Source organism: Seriola dumerili, unplaced genomic scaffold, assembly GCF_002260705.1.
Source record: "Seriola dumerili isolate Sdu_G_001 unplaced genomic scaffold, Sdu_1.0 BDQW01000035.1, whole genome shotgun sequence".
In the NCBI taxonomy this organism is placed as follows: domain Eukaryota; kingdom Metazoa; phylum Chordata; class Actinopteri; order Carangiformes; family Carangidae; genus Seriola; species Seriola dumerili.
This window is the reverse complement of record NW_019174290.1, coordinates 1,837,783-1,854,839: the sequence shown is the minus strand read 5'-3', so window position 1 is coordinate 1,854,839 and position 17,057 is coordinate 1,837,783. Positions and strand designations below refer to the sequence as shown.

General features: G+C 39.2%; 2 protein-coding genes across 2 annotated transcripts; one reads left to right on the top strand and one right to left on the bottom strand.

Moving 5' to 3' along the window:
* Positions 1 to 3,704: 3,704 nt before the first annotated feature.
* LOC111216720 (perforin-1-like) lies at positions 3,705 to 4,907 on the top strand. The gene is made up of 2 exons (XM_022738342.1): positions 3,705 to 3,774; positions 4,480 to 4,907. The coding sequence occupies exons 1-2, from the start codon at positions 3,724 to 3,726 to the stop codon at positions 4,687 to 4,689; spliced, it is 261 nt and encodes an 86-aa protein (XP_022594063.1). The 5' UTR covers positions 3,705 to 3,723; the 3' UTR covers positions 4,690 to 4,907.
* Positions 4,908 to 6,860: 1,953 nt separating this feature from the next.
* LOC111216535 (perforin-1-like) lies at positions 6,861 to 14,141 on the bottom strand. The gene is made up of 10 exons (XM_022738062.1): positions 14,057 to 14,141; positions 12,095 to 12,383; positions 11,905 to 11,984; positions 11,765 to 11,810; positions 11,294 to 11,436; positions 11,050 to 11,188; positions 10,634 to 10,714; positions 9,402 to 9,898; positions 8,189 to 8,282; positions 6,861 to 7,675 (listed from the first exon to the last, which is right to left on the bottom strand). The coding sequence occupies exons 2-10, from the start codon at positions 12,362 to 12,364 to the stop codon at positions 7,463 to 7,465; spliced, it is 1,563 nt and encodes a 520-aa protein (XP_022593783.1). The 5' UTR covers positions 12,365 to 12,383; positions 14,057 to 14,141; the 3' UTR covers positions 6,861 to 7,462.
* Between the last annotated feature and the right edge of the window lie 2,916 nt (positions 14,142 to 17,057).

The window sequence follows — 17,057 nt, the reverse complement described above, 5'->3', positions numbered from 1 at the left end:
CTGTTGAGCCAATCTAAAACATAAAAATAATCTGCACGCAAGCTTATTTCTGATAATGTTCATCATTTTAAGATCGTTATTATGTCAAGCAAAAACCGTGAGATGCATTTGTTTGTCAAACACTTCTTCTCTGTTTTATATCATTATTAAACCTGAAACGTCTTTGTTCTGGACCTGTTCGGCTCAACATGACTCAAACACCAACAACCCACGCCTTGAAAACATCTACTGATTAACTCTTCTGCATGAGGATCTTTTTAAATAATTGATTGACAATTGGACATATATAATCGTAAAATAAATATTCGACAGATATAATTTGATAATGATATTCATTAGTTGCATTCTTACATATCGATGACCTTTTTTTATTCCAAACTCCTTAATCAGTTATTATTTGATGGGTTTTGGTGAATGTGAGAAACCCTTCAACATGTATGCTAACGTTATAAGGAATACAGATATCAAAAGCCTGTTAACCAAAACATTATTAGTGCTTGATAACTTTGATAGAATAATTACATTACAGCTTGAAATGATAGTCACTGATTTTCCACTTCACTGTTCGTCTCTGTCTTTGTGTGAAACATTATAAGAGTGTCTCTTGACCCCAGCCATGCTCTCCCTCTCAACTCCATCCCCTCTACCTGAGTCTCCTTCCTTCTTTACTTGTCGCACCACTCCCTCGTTCTCTCCTGCTGAGGTCACGCGCCGGAGTGCAAGTCCGCCTCCCTTGTGCTGCCCAGCTACAACCTGGTGGGGAGGGCTTTGATGTCGTCACCCTGCGAAGGAAGGGAGCTTACACGATCGACGTGAAGACTTACACCACCCCAAATGGCACACTGTATCCTCCGACGCCAACCCTCTTCAAGGCAAAAACGGCCTGCCAGAAAGTAATTGAAATCAGACAACTTTACACACAGAGCAATTCATTTGACACACACCACACACACACACCACACACACACACAACACACACAACACACACACACACAACGTCCACCACACACTTATTGTTAACATGTTCACCTTGGTCGGTCTCCACTCTTGAACTTTCCAGCTGCCGCTCTCTGCTAGTACTTTTTGTAATCGGCTGCGCATGTTTCAGCCGCTGCATGTGTGTTCATTCTGTAACATGGCATGCATCAGCTTCCGTCAGGTATTGTGTGATATGAGAATCATAAATACTCAGTGTGTCTGTGAGCATTTTATATATTTGAGGGTTTTTTCTAGATCTGTAGTGCAATATTTTCTAACATGCATCGTGAAGCTGAATTAGCAAGAAGAACTGAGCTTTTGACACCAGTTGCATGTGTTTAGTGGTTACTGTGTGTTTGTGTGATGATGTGTAATGTGCACGTGTCGGCGTTTCTGTGTACAGAACTGTTGAAAATGAATTTCCCCTTGGGACAATAAAACAAACTAACTAACTAACATATATTTTCCCATATGAAGTACATTAGCTTGTCTCTTACCAGATGCAGCATTAAAGTGACTTTGCATCAATAATTATAATACAATAATATTCTAACTGTGGAAATGGCCTGTTCTGCATAATAAGTGCTTTTATGGTCAATTATAATATTATTTGATTCTAATACTTTTGTACTTTGTGTCCACAGCTCACTACTTCTCCAACACAGTAAATGAGGAAGCAACACTGGAAAGTATGAAACACTTTTACTTTCGTGGTGTGTGTGTGTGTGTGTGTGTGTGTGTGTGTGTGTGTGTGTATACATATATGTATATATATTATTGTTGATGTTCATTTTTTAAATAATCAATTTCTTTTAATTACTTGTTTTATTTCATTATTTGTTCACCAAAAATCTATAATTTTTGCATGCCACACAGGTAGTCTTAGTTTTATCTGTTGAAGTTTCAAGGACATCAGTTTCACAAAACTTGTGCTGAGTGTAAAATAAGGGGAAAAGTTCCTCTGTGAACGAAAAACCTAAATCTAACAAGAGTAAGAGTCTACATCCACACTAAGCAGCTCTGTGAGGATCGTGCTTCAGCACAGTGGTCTTTGAGCTGAATACTGGACTTCAGAATGATAATATGCTCAGAGAGAGGGAAGTTAAGTAAAAACAAAATGAATGCTGTAATTTCAACACTGTATGGTAATAAAGATCAATGCTGGCAGCACAAATCTCAGACAAACTTACAAAAACTTACAGATGAAGCTTTTCTGTGATGTGGCTGAACAGACCCCTCAATATACTGCAACCTGATTATTGCAATTTGGACATCAAGGAGCTCATGTCCTCCTCTTTTATCAGGTGGGACTCGATTGGAAGAAGTTTGTCGGCCTGGAGGTGGGGGGAACACGTTCCACTGCATATAACTTTGTTACAGCCAGGAGCAAAGAGGACCGCCTACACCTTCAGCACTCACAGAGCCACATGTATCCATTACAGGTAGGGTAGTTCGAAGACCTCCACCTACATGACCACAGAATGTCTGATTTACCCTCTAGGTTTGTACACGGCAGGTAATTTGTTGTGCTGTCTTTTTTGCATTTAGTTACCGTGTGTTCAGACAGACCACCCCTCAGCTATGAATTCAGTAGGGATTTGGCAAACCTGCCCATTCCTACAGCGACCACACCTAAGACCAGTACAGACGGATCATAGAGACCTACGGCACACATTATATCCGCCAGGTTAAACTCACATACACCTCACAAACTACACACCATAACACACACACAACACACACACACACCACACACACACACACACACACACACACAACACACACACACACCCTCAATTTTAATGTCTTGACTTCTTGACTAATGATTTCACAGGAATACACGCACCATAATCTTGTCTATATATATATATATGTATATATATATATATATTATATATATATATATATACTGAAATATAAACAACATTTCTTGTGTGTAATTTTAGGTTTATCTTGGGGGCCGATTCAGGCGAGTCACAGCTGCACGTACCTGTTTGTCCAGACTGAATGGCCTCTCCTCTTCCACGGTATATGTAGCACACATGTCTAGTGAAACCAGTAAACACACTCTGTACCAAAAAACAACATCTAAAATCCCCTCCTGTCATCTAGGTGCACAGCTGCTTGTCACAGGGTATCAATGTAGGCCTGGGAAAGATCAAAACTGTCTTCTAATCAAAAGTACTGCAGCAAAGTCCTACAGAACCAGGGCATCTCCCCTTGTTCAGCTCTGGACTCCACCAGCATTACACAGAGGTGGTAGGAGGCAAAGGTTGGTGGCGGAGTTTGCACTCACCAGGAACGACTCCGTGGGCTACCGAAATTGGCTGAAAACCCTCAGGATCACCTGATGTTGTTCGGTACTCCCTGAGACCACTGTACGAGCTGGTGCCAAACCGACAAAAAAGAAGGACTGAAGCGTCGCCATAGAGCAGTACTTAAAAGACCACGGCATCAAGAGCTCAACAACACAACCGTACTGTGGCTGGCATGACCCTAACCTGGATTCCAGCTGCTGTCCTAAACAGGCCTCGAAGGGAAGACTGGTGGTGACCATCGTCCGAGCCTGGGGACTGAAAGGAGATAGATGGGGCAGGACTGAGGGGTGCGTAGAGAACAAGTCGAGATACAGAGAGATGGCACAGTGAATGTGATGCATCAAACACAAATATTGATACAGGTATTTTCCTTTCCATTTCACAGATATGCTAAGATGTGTACGGCTCCATCTACCGCAAGACCCGTATGATCAGATCAAACAGCCCTCGCTGGAACGCACGTTATGATCTGGGCAAGGTCAGTGTTAATCTTCTCTCACACAGCAGCTTCCAGATTTCTGACAGTGAAAGAAATCAAAATCAAAACTGGAATTAAATTTGTTTTGTAAATGAGAGAGATTTAGTGATTTTACGTTACGTTAAATTGGATTTAAGTGTATAATAAAACCGAAGCTAAAACGTCTAACTTAATAAAATGCAGCAGCAAACAGAAAAGTGTGAGTTGAGGCAGAGTTTTCTGGGAGTTTGTTTCCAGGTTTGTGTAGCATAGAAACTGAATGCTGCTTTCCTTTGACCCTCCCAGATGATATGAGGAGTCTGGATGGGTCACAACAGAGCAACAGATTAGAAATGTATCTGACCCCAAACCATTCAGTGCTGTATGAACTAACATGATAATCTGAAGGTCGGCTCTGAAAACTGGAGGGATGTGAACCACTTTCCTGGTCTTAGTGAGGACTTTTGGCCTTTCCACTTTCCACACTGTTCAGTTACTGAATATTCATTCATAAAGTACTTTGTATATTCCCGCTTATGAAACATCAGATGTCAGCTAGCCATGTTTGTCTCATGGTTTGATGTGATTAGTTGTGAAAACATATTTAACAAAGGCAACAAGCATTTTGTAAAAATGCATAAATCTAAGGTTGTGTAAACTGACTGTGGGATATATAGTATGTTTTGATATTATTTTCATTTAGCTTTCACTGATTTGTTTATGAAGGTGGACACACACTTGGGTCTGAAGGTTGAAGTCTGGGATGAAGACTGGGGCAGAGACGACCGTCTGGGGTCATGTACAAGGACCCTGAGGCAGGGGACACACAGATTCACCTGCCCAGCCAAGAGAGGCGGCTTCGAGATCCTGTACACTCTCACCTGCGACCGCCACCTGACCGGAGACAGGTGCCACCAGTACAAACCATCTCCATAATGAGGAATGCATTCAGCATACTGAGGTGGCACGCTCCATGGCTTGTCTTTAACCAAGTGTGAAATCAGATCTGTTGATTACTTTTTCAAATGCAATGAACCCGACAGTCACATAAGTCTTAAGTAAAATGAGTGTCACACCATTCGGTTTCCAGTTTTAAAGATTTGGTAATACTTATTCACTTCTGTAATTTAAGTCTATATTCAGCATCATCTGTGTTTCTAAACTTAAATTCAGTTGTAGTTTAGTGTTCAGCCATGTTTGATTATTGGAGCGATAGTAGTCCTGTTTACTGGGTGGAGGGGCCACATTTGAATCTTAGATTCTGCTTTTGTCATATAAAGATGCTTTTGATTATTTTCTGAATTCATGTGTCAAAACTGTGAAATCTTTCTGCTGATTACTGTGCATTATCAGAGTTACTATATTTGTCTTGTCTTTCTCAAGCCAATAAAAACTTTTGAAACTTATAACTTAATGAGTATTTTTAAGTCCAAGTTCATGTTAGAAATATACTGTTGGATATAAAGTTGGAATAATGTTGTTTATTTAAATGCATCAATAATCACTTTGAAAGAGATTGACTACTAAAGTTTTGAGAAGATATACACTTTATCTGTCAAGAATAAATCGCCTTGTCACAATCATTTCATGGAAAGAGGTAAAAAATATTTTATTCCAACTTTATGAGCAACAGTGTATATAGGCGACACATGATCACAATACAAATACACCAGCCTACAAAACCAGGGTCACAAGCTTCAGTGATGAAGATTTATTTTGCTTTTTAATGGTTCAAATTCAGCCATTTTATTCAAAGTAAACCTGGGGCTTTTTGGGTCCCTGGGGTTCCTAACCCTGTGACCAGGGGCAGTTGTCTGCTTTGTCCAATTGGAAGTTGAAGTTCTCAATATCAACTTACAAGGTGATGTTAGTGTTATTTTCACAACTTGTTTCTACAGCACCTACATGCTTAATAAAATCAGTTATTTGGAGGTTTAATGACTTTATAAGGCACTAATACCTCAGCACTGCTGGTTTGTCAGCTTGTGTTGGAGCAATTCTGCCCCCACGTGGTCAAAAGACTACTAACACAGCTCTATAAATGATCTTACACTGGAAAATGACAGCGGCTGAGTGATGCTGAAGCAAAACACAGACACGCCCAGTTATGGGATTGTGGTTTCCAACACTTCCTGTCCACGGCTGGACAACAAACCAGGCAAAGTGGCAAACTGCCCAGATCCTGCAAGCCAAAAAAATCTAATCTCCCCTGTTTTTATCCACTTGATTAGTTACAAATGTGTTAAGTGCAACGCCAAAGTACAATATAAACTAAGGTGGGTCCTGCATTAGACCTATTAGCTATAGTTATCTGGTCATGTCTTGTGGAAGATCCCTTAGTCATATTTCCCTCATATGAGCATATTTCTAAATAAAGTTGTGTTTAATCAAATTCCCACAAATAAGACATTTAGCACTGTTTCAGCTCAGGAGGTCTGTTTGGATTATTAACGAGCATAATTCAATGGAAAATTAGATCATACCTGTTAAAACCTCAGCAGAGTTTCTCTGATACTCCTGCAGTGTAAATCCGCCAGTGAGCTGGAGATGAGGAGAGTGTGTCAGCCGAGGATGTGGCGACACTGTCTAGTCTGCAGGTAACAGCACTTTTATACACATGTTGGGTCACGTGAGGAGTCCTGCACACGGGAGTAGTTGAACTTGATCAGCTGCAAATGTGGTTTGTCCTGTTTTTTAATTGGTTTGTATTCATGGTAAAAAAAGAAAAAAGAAAAAGAAATATATATATATACATTTTTTTGTACGTAAAACATACAAAAATATAAAACAACCTGATTAAGTGAAAACAGATTTTAAGTTCCCTTATAAAAAGCGGGTTCACATAGTTCTGCAGATGAACGCTCAAAGTGAGAACTGATTTAAAGTCAGCTCCTACAGTATCACTGCTGAATGTGCTTATTGGTGATATTACTCCAGACCATGCAGCTGTCTTTATAGAAATCAATAACATGATTCACCAACACAAATCAAGGAGATTTTACTCTTTACTTTAAGAAATTCCTTAAAGAAGAACTTACATTCGTTCTCAAAAAAAAAAAAACAGGACACCAGTTGTTACACCATGCTTATTATTGGATGCAGCAAAAGGTATACATTTGACATGACACTATTGTATATAGAACAGAGGAAACAGAATTGGATTTAATACAGCTGATATATTAAATCATCCGCACTGCACCGGATGAATTACTGAATGACTTCAAGACAATGAAGATTTCTTAAGAGGCGATATTGAAGAAGGCGGCAGATAATTCAGTTTTCTTTTCCAGACAAATAGAGTTTTCAAATAGGCCCGAATCGATAGCTTGCTGTCCTTTTAAGAGACAAGTCCCACAACCAAAGCATGTCAAGGATTAAGGAACTGGAAAGGTTTCCTTAAATACGTAAACAGAGAAACAAACGGTATTTTTTAGGCTTCCTATGACCTGCAACAGTATGTATAAAACATTTCATGGAAAATATGATCGATTTCAAAATGATGATTGAATTTATGTGTAATTTAAATGGTAAAAATACCTGATTGAACCTTAAAAGGATGTAAAAGAGTAGAAAAATAAATGTGTGTCTGGCACACTGTTTGTTACTGGTTCAATGCACTTAAAGCAAGTCATCAACAGAAAATGATATTTTACCTGATCAAAGAAAAGTGAGCAGTTTTTGTGAATAATGTGGCCCCAAAATGCTTTTCTCACTGTGGAGATGGTTTGTAATGGTTACACCTGTCTCCAGTCAGATGACGGTCACAGGTCAGAGTAAACTTGAACTCAAATTTGCCCAATGAATTTGAGCAGGTGTATTCGTGTGTCCCCTGGCGCACGTGCACATCACATGATATCAGACGGTCGTCATAGAACACGTCCTCGTCCCAGACCTCAAACTTCAACTCTAAGTGTGTGTCCACCTTCATTAAAAAAAAAGACATTAATACAAAATGACATTAAAATCACTATTACCCTTCAAATACTGAGTTGAAGTCTTGAGAAAGAAGAGTGGGTCTAATTCATTTAACATTTGTACACACAGATATGATCTTCTTGTGGATTTCATCAATACTTTTAGAGGAAATGTTGTGAGTTCAGGATCAAACTTCATTCCTTTACTCACCAAGAGCCATCTCCAGTGGTGGAAAGCAACCCTCCTGTTTTGAGTCTAATTCTATCACTTCAGTTCTTCCACTGAAGTTAGCATTGTTTTCTGAATTTGCAGCATGTTTATATCTTTGCGTGTGTTTTCCTAAGTTGCAGTGCGTTGAGCTCTCAGGGCCACCGTAAGGTACACACAGATGGTATAAATGGTAAGTGTAGTCTACAGTGTAAGTAATACATCAGACCTCAGCTGATTAGGCCCAATGATGAGGCTAGAGTTTTTCTTTCCTGTTCTTTTGAGCTGAAGTGTAAAGAGAAGATTTACTGACCATGCCCAGATCGTAACGAGCGTTCCACCAGGGGGAGTTTGTCTCGATCACATGAGTCCTGCGGTAGATGGAACCGTACCACATCTTAACATAGCTGTGAAATGTAGAAAACAAGGAAAAACAACAAATTACATGATTAGTGATTGATTTGTAATTAATTGGAGTCTGAGGGCGCTATTGTGAGCTGAGCTGTAATACACAGGACATTCCTTATTAAAAGCTAATTATATGTATTAAACAATACTAATCTAAGGGATCTATCCTCGGAGACTAAACAAGGAATTGTCTCATCATGGGAACTATGAAAAATAAAGAAATAAACATAATGAAAAATAAACTTGAATAAATCATGACAGTACATTTGATCTTGTTTAGTTGTCCTTACACTTACTAAAGACTCTGCACTCAAGTGTACATTGAATCCATCCAGTTAACATATAAAGTTTCACATTGATTTAAATGTTGTTGCATTCAATGTCCTTAAGCACATTTATGAGTTAACTATATCCAACAAATGCAAAGCAACAAGAAATTACATATTTATACTTACACAGTATCTTTTATTGATATTTGTTTGATGTCTGACATCAACAATACAAACACCATGAGGTTCCAGTTAACTATTGTTAACATATATTAATGCTGGAAACACAAATTAACCTAGCTACCACTGAATGCACCAAATTGACTGCTTATTTTCATAGATGTTCTTCAGTGCATCATATCACCGTCCTTCTGTAACTTCTGCTGGTCTTGTTGGATGTAGTGTTTTTTTGTTTTGCCACAACAGTAAATTCTTTCGTCACTTGAGTGTTGGCATAGGCTAGTTTTGCACTGATTTGGACATAGCTGCTCGGACCATGGACGGATTACTGAATGGGCCTATTGGACTTTCCATGACTTGGACTAGCAACAAACTGAACGTGCTACTGTCTGTTGTGGCCAAATGAATGGTGATGTGTTCATTTACTTTTGTATGGATTGATGTGCTTTTTTTTTTTAACAGTGATGCGTTCACTTACTGATGACTTTAGATCATTTGAGCAGGGATGCAACAGCTTAGGTGAAAGTGAACTAACTACAAAATCACTGACTATGAATCTTTATATCCTATCAGAAGGTGATTCCTGATTTCCACCTGTTTGATGTGTCACGTTTGCAGCGCTAGCCAACTAAACACCTTCACATCTCCATCCCTGACCTCACAACTCACCCGTCAGTCACGCCAACTGGATCTCCTTGCAGATTCCACGCTCGAACAATGGTCACGACTAGATTCCCCCTGGAGGACTGTTTAGGACAGCAGTTGTGAGCCAGGTTAGAACTGTACCACCCACATGTTGGTTCACTGGGTGAGGTCCTCACGGCGTTGTCTTTTAAGTACTGCTCTATGGCAGCCTTCATACCTGTCTTCTTTGTCCAACTTGGCACCAGCTTATACATTGGCCTGATGGTGTACTCAACAATAGCAGGGAGATTCTTGAGCGCCTCCAGCCAGTTTTTGTAGCTGGAGGAGTCTTCATGAGTGAGTGAAAACTCCCCCATCCAGCTAGTGCCTCCCACCACCTCAGTGAAGTGCTGGTGGAGGCCAGAGTCATGCATGACGGTTTTGCCTTGGTTCTGTAGGAATCTGGTGCACGATTGTTGGCCTAAGGAAAGTCCAGCCACCCCCAGGCCTACAGAGACCCCCAGGGATAGACAGGAGTGCATCTACAGGACAAAGGGGGTTATTTATAGTCAGTTGATAGCAGGAATTTGAATAGTGCTTTTATGCTGTGAACAGTGAACAGCAATATACAATACCTCATATTCAACCAGTCACTCAACACAGCTTAAAACCTATGGAAGATTTTGGATCAGCCTGCTAGACAGAACACTTTATCACCATCATCAAACACGGAATATTTGACAGAATATATTTTGTAAGAATGGTGTTCATCTCTCCAGTAGAGCTCAGGGACCTAAACAATGTGTGACAAAGAGCACTGGAGGTATTCTGATGGTCATGGTGGCTCAACATCATACTAAGACACTTGGCTCTACATTGTGTTATTTGCTTGTAGTTGTCATCCATCTCCATGCTTATCAACTTCTAGAAGAGCTATAACAGAAATTTGCCATTGATAGAAATTACTTGAAGTCAAACAGTTCTACATTAGATTAGATAAAGGTTATATATTGTAGAAAGTGAAATTTGCATGTCTTTTTTGATCATAAAGCAGGTTTAGGTTATAAGCTATATAAATACTGTCAAAGTGTCAAAATGCTCAATCACTTGGGTTGCTTGCCTAAACTAGCTTTGGTCATTAAGAGACTAAATACAGGATGATTCAAATTTCAACAAAGAATGGAAAATGGAAACATTAACTGATAGTAGTTTGTGGTGTTGGGCAGTGTAGCAGCATGTGTTTGTATGCATATATATAGTTTTTGTGCTTTGTGTACCTCTTTTAAGGAGAACCCATTCAGTGTGGACAAACAGGTACGTGTAGCAGTGACTCGCCTGAGTCGCCCCCCAAGGCGGACCTGAAAAGAAGTTGTTTATTTAGTAGAAGAGGAAATCATTGTGGTTTGTCTATATGTGTATGTTTGTATTTGTATATATATATATATATATATACAGTATATTGTGGGGACATAAATCTGTTTACACACTCAGATTGTGGGAACTTGCCTTCCCTTTGGGGACAAAAATCAAGTGCCCATAATATAAATCATTCAATTTTAGGGTTAAGACTTGTTTTAAAGTCAGGGGAAGGTTACTTTTACTTTGAAGTTAAGGCATGCGTTAGGGGGTTAGGGTTAATAAGTCAGTCCTCTAATGTAATGTCCTCTAATGCCGGGTGTGTGTGTGTGTAAACCTTGCGGATGAAGTGTGTGCCATAGGTATGTATAAGCTCCTCGTACTGATCCCTTGTGGCAGAGTTGTACAACCTTGGCAGCCTGGCCAAATCCTCGATGAACTCAGAGCTGAGGGGCGGTCTGTTCGACACGCGGTAACTAGACACGAAGAGACACAAAAGAAAATGATCTTATCTGAAATTATTTAAACAAACTTCGCTGAAAAAGACATCCTGTGGTGAAGCAGGGATCTTCACACCTTACCCATAATGCTTACAGGCGACCCTGTGAGTGCTGAAGGTGTAGCGGTCCTCTCTGGCCTTGGCTGTAGCAAAGTTATAAGCAGCGGAGCGTGTTCCTCCCACCTCCAGGTTGGCTGATACAAACTTATTCAAATTTAGACCAACCTGATAAATGAAATAGAAAATAAAATCTCAAGAGCTGCTTGAAGTTCAACTATAGTCACCATGTTATGTCATTTATAAAATAATTTTTTTTAATGCTTTCAGTTTAACATATCATTACTTATTCTGTTAGCATCAAGTATATTAAGGACAATAGATCTAAAAGAGCATTACTGAGCCATAAAGTGTATTAATATGCATTATATCTAGGCAGCAAGATGCTCCAAAAGCTGCCACACCAGTAGAAAAAAGGGAAAGAATCACTGACTGATCAATGACTGCTTTGGTAAATTTTATTCTGTTAGGGTTAGGTCATTGTATGTCTTCCTACCTTCCAGTCATGACTGTCCTGGGACATGTAAGTATCAATCATTGAGCTGTGGATACAATTACATGACAGAATCACAATTAAAAAGGACATTTTGCAACTCAGTGATTATAATGCTGTGTAATAAGTAAGCCGTACAGTACCTGACCGAGGTGTGTACACTGCTGTGGATATTGGTATTGCATTGGGTGAATGCACGCCAGTCCACTGCAGAGACTGGCAGCTGAAAATGAAGGTGAGAAGAGCATGGTTAACATGCACGCATAAAGTAACATGAAACTGTTTAAGATGCTGTACAATATAAAACTGTTGTACATCTACTATTTAAATTACTCTCTGCAGCTCGTTGCCTTGGAGAGGATTGGAGCAGAGAGTACAGGTGCCATTTGGGGTGAGGAAAGTGTTCACGTCGACCAAGTAGGCTCCTTTTCGCTGCAGGGTGACCACATCAAAACCCTCCCCCACCAGGTTGTAACCTGGTACAAAGGGAGCGGACTCGCACTGGATGCGGTTCCCAGGCTGACAGGAGAGAACGGGGGAGTGGTACAACAGAGAGAGGAGGAGACTCAGGTAGAGAGGGGGCGGAGTTGAAAGGGAGAGCATGGCTGGACTCCAAGAGATGCTGAAATATTTCAGAGAAAGACAGAGAGAGCAAGAGTGTAATTTCAGCTGTTTGTGATTATTAATGAAGATAACAAGAACTACAAATGTTTGTTGTTCCCTTACCATGTTGTAAGATGAAATGTCACTTCACCTCTTCCTCTCTATTATGTACTTTGGTTGGTTTGGTTTGATATCTTGCAACAGTTTACCACAGTATGTTTAATTTGATGGCGCTATTACTGTTGTTACTGTCTGGTTGAGGAAGTTCATCTTGCCTTGTGATAAGTTGTGGTATTCATGCAGTTTCACAAGCAGTTTCCCTTGTATACTTTAAATATTGTATATTAAATATTAAATATTCTATATTGAGAAAAAGTAGTTGTGTGTATAATGACGGTTTATCACCATATGTGCAGGAAAACACTGCATGGATAGAGGGAAGAATGATTCCACTAAATATCAGCAAAGTGAAAGTGAAAGGTTCCACGCTGGCTTCTATAACAGGACAATGATCAAAACCAGACCTCAAAATCCATCACAGACCACTTCAAGATTACACAAGCTGCAGCTTTTTGGAACAGTCCTCACATTTCTCTGACTTGATCATCATTGAATATCACTGGGTGGAGCTTAAACATGCTGCCTCAGAAGAGTGGGGAAATTCCATGAGCAAGAATTTATTTTTCAGTTTCTGTTTCCTGCTGGAGCAATATTTTCTTTTTTCCGTTACAATAATATGTTGAGCTGAATGTTGGAATAATTGAATAATGGATTAGGAAACTCCTGGCTCAGCCAAGTGAAGCCCTTCCTGTAAACTGGATGCTGCCTGGCGGCTCAGCCAACAGCACATTCTGAGGCACTGGGGCTATTGGCAGCATTTCATATTTATTTAAAACCAAAGCTCAAAAGTGGATGTTTGGACGGATATTTTCAATATGATTACAAATGGCTCTGTGTTGGAATTTGCCCATGATGTGAGTAACACGGGTTGACGCGCTCCCTATAGGCCACTTATACATTACAGTCAGACGTGTTGTGCCACATCTGCACCAGGGTCGGTTTGGTTAGACAGCCTGGTGCAATCTGGAAGCAATTACCTGCCTCAATGGTGAGTCACACTTCCAAACGTTTCACACGCCCGGCACAAAGTCGGTAAGGGCATAAAATAAATAAATAAAAAAAAAAACATGGATTTCTCTGTATTTTCAGTATGATATTTTTAACCAGCAGTTTCACGCTGGATGTTCAGTAAAACAGAAAACAGTGCAGTGGATCGATAAGGTCCGTGCGCCACAGAAGAAGGCAAGTTTAATTATACTGTGAAGTCACAATGCCATTAAGAGTCAAGAGTGCAAATACCAACAGCAATAAAACAAACAAACAAAAAACAAACGGTGAATATAATAGTCCATCACATCGAAGATCTTCTGGAAGTTTGGGTATGTGTCGCATAACAAGTGCACGCATATTATTATGCGCAAGTTGTGCAGAGTTGGTGTGTGCGCGCCTGCGCCTGGTCACAGCGACACAGTTTAAGGTCAAAATCAACTACAGACCCAGTTTTCAAAATACAAAAGACTCACTGAAACTCGGATCATCCTCTCGCTCGTTAAATTGAAAACATGCCTTCACCTGCAAATGCATTAAAATAAAACACTAGTTTCTATTCTACAATTTAAAACAGTGTTTTACCTGTGTACACCTGAGAATGGTCGATTTCTGCAGGACAGGTCAGAGCGTGGCGCGCTGAGGATACAGGACAATCCATAAACAGGCGCTCCTGAGCTACGTGCACAGCTTGTGTTCACTGCTGTGTGACATGTGCCAACATGAAGGAGTTTACCATAAACTGCACAGTCGGTTTTGGAGGCGGTGTAACTCTCAGCATTGAGGGGATAAATTATCTCTCTCTCAGCTTTTAGAGGATCTGTTATTACAATTACAAAATTTTAAATATTTATGAGGGATCATACGCTTGGCGGGACGGGACGTGATCCTCATGACATTTTTCTTGTCTTAAAATGAATTCTCAGTCCGATCTATTAAAGACTGTTGATGTGCTGTTCCAAAAAGTTGATGTTCCTGTTCCATTTCCAGTCATCAAAGAATTAAAGAAATAAAGTGAAATGAAACAATAAAGGAGAAAGGATAGCAAGATTAGTAAACGATGAAAAGCCATGAGTGTGTGTTAAAACAAAACAGAGGAGAACAATTCTTGGAAGAATGTGCCAAAAGAAAAATATTTACAACAGACATCACTGGTTTTAAAAATGCATAATTGGGTTTGGAAATACTGTATTGTGTATTTCCCGGCTAAAAAATATTTGAGAACTATGCCACAGTCCTGCATTGGATCACGTAGCCTATTCATACAAGTCCTGTGTAAATGCAACACGATTTTGGAGAAGTCTGAGTAACTGTCTGTGAGTTGGTCTGAAGAGTCAGAAACATAATCCATTGAAAACATGTAGGACATTTTTGCCTCCACAATCTTCACAAACATTATCATTATATTACAATCTTTTATTCTAGCAGCACCATGGGGCATTTTTAATATTTAGTGAAATGTGTCCTCAACATTCAGATGCATTGCTGTGAAATTTATACAGACGTTTATACAAACATTCTTGATCCCTCAACTTTTCAGGTCAAATTTAAAACCAGCCTCAGCTGTACTTTGGTTTAATGCTAATTAGCAAACGTTGGCGTGATTACATACTACAATAAGAGGATAAAAACATCATACCTGCTACATATCATATTAACATCATTGTGAGCCAGTTAGCATGCATGCTAACATTAGCATGCGGCTCAAAGCTGCTAGTGTAGCTGTAGACTATTAGATGTTTTTATTGATAAAAACAAATCACAAACCACAGTGGGTCTACAGTAAATAGACTATATTATATATCTTTCACAGCTATTAAAGTAACATTTATAGAATAATTATGAAAACAATTTAACCACTGAACTTAAGCACTGTAGTTGCAGGAATATTTTAATCAATTTTTTGAAATTGAATTCATCAAGTACCATCACTATATTTTCATTTTCATGCCTTGTCTTTTCCTCATGTGGAAACATGGAGCAGGTGATCATACAAAACTAAAGGTTAAAGGTTAATTTAACTTTCCAGAATTAAATCCCACTTTCAGAACCATGGATAGCGCCACTCAGCCAGGCCTGCTAAAACACTTATTTATAGTTATAAACTTCAATATTTAATTGAATATAATCTCAAAATGGAACAACACAAAATGCTTTCAACATAAATAACTAGGTGGTGACCATATATGTGTACTTGTTAGGATGGATATGGACAATTATTGATTCAGCAGAGGCAGGGATATATAGACCCTCTGCAAATTGCACCAGGAACATAACAAACAGTAATTATGGATGTTCAATTTGGGAGCCACAGCTTTATACAGAAAAGCCTCTTTGATTATGTATCTGAATTTTATTGAGAAACGTCAGAATGAGATTTTTTAAGCAATTCAATGTATGTTTTAGATATACAAATTTTGTTTGCTTTCCCACACTGTTTCTTTAGCTGTAACAGAGTTAATGTTTTGATAGACTTTATTTGCATGAGAAAGGAGACAAAAACGTTGCTAACAGTAGATATTACAAGGATTTGACAGTTTTGACATAACTGACCTGTGAAGTAATGTAGAAACGTACATTATTCTGAGGTCACTAGTGAGGCTAGCTAGAACTGTCTGGGAAATGTGAGGATGGGTTTCACACTGACATTAACCTCTAGAAAATTTGTTTTTTTTTGGTTTCCATCACATTGCTGCATAAATGGTAAAAATGGAACAAGATTTAGCTCAGGTGCTCAGGATCACGAGTTTTACCAAATTAATTTTAGATTGACAGCAGTATAACTAACACATAGTTTAGTGTTAAAGCTGTAGCTTTATGGAGGATGTATAATGTCAAATACCACATAACAGGTAAAAAAATAACATTAAGTGTCCAGTAAGGTGTGCGTTCCCAGGAGTAACATCAGACGTTGGACTCTAACGACTCAAACGCCGGACAGACATTTTGGCTTGAAATGAAGATAGGGTTGATGTCAAAACCCAACGTTGGGTAACTGACGTGACGTTTAGCAGACATTGGGTTTTGCTTATGACTAGAATGATGAGATTGCATTGGCATTAGAAACTTGGAAGACACTGTATTTTGGTTATTTGACAACACAACTTTAAACCTGTTGTCAGTATTCTACGTCAAATTGATGTTGGCAGTAGATATTGTTCAGACATTGAATTTTTGTACCCGATGTTGCAACTTACATTCAACCAAGCTGCATGGCTGCAGGGCTAAGAGGTCAATATCATCAGCACAACGCACAATCTCCATGGCAGCTTCGTCCACATAGATTTGTGGTTGTATGGGGCTTTGATGTCATTTATATTTTGCAAGTTCAGAGTAAATCATGTGTATCTACAGAATATACTGTTTAGCTTTTGGGGAAAAAAACTATTCTGTAAATTTCCAGTAATTTTAAGGAATGAAGCACAAGTTTTGAGAGTCTTTATTTGCACGAGAAGGTCAAAGAAATGCTGACAAAACAAGGATTTGATTGGTTTGACTCAAATGGATTCGGAAAATAACCAGCTCCAGTCCAAATGTAAAGTGGCCCACAACCAAAATTAAAAACAGTGTAGGAACTTCCAGTACT

Excerpts from the sequence above, each read along its gene's own strand:
- LOC111216720 (XM_022738342.1), top strand. The coding sequence starts at position 3,724 with ATGATCAGATCAAACAGCCCTCGCTGGAACGCACGTTATGATCTGGGC. Across the intron at positions 3,775-4,479 it reads CACGTTATGATCTGGGCAAG|GTGGACACACACTTGGGTCT; the intron begins GTCAGTGTTAAT and ends TTGTTTATGAAG.
- LOC111216535 (XM_022738062.1), bottom strand. The coding sequence starts at position 12,364 with ATGCTCTCCCTTTCAACTCCGCCCCCTCTCTACCTGAGTCTCCTCCTC. Across the intron at positions 11,811-11,904 it reads AGTGTACACACCTCGGTCAG|CTCAATGATTGATACTTACA; the intron begins GTACTGTACGGC and ends TTGTATCCACAG. Across the intron at positions 11,189-11,293 it reads GTCGCCTGTAAGCATTATGG|TTACCGCGTGTCGAACAGAC; the intron begins GTAAGGTGTGAA and ends CTTCGTGTCTAG.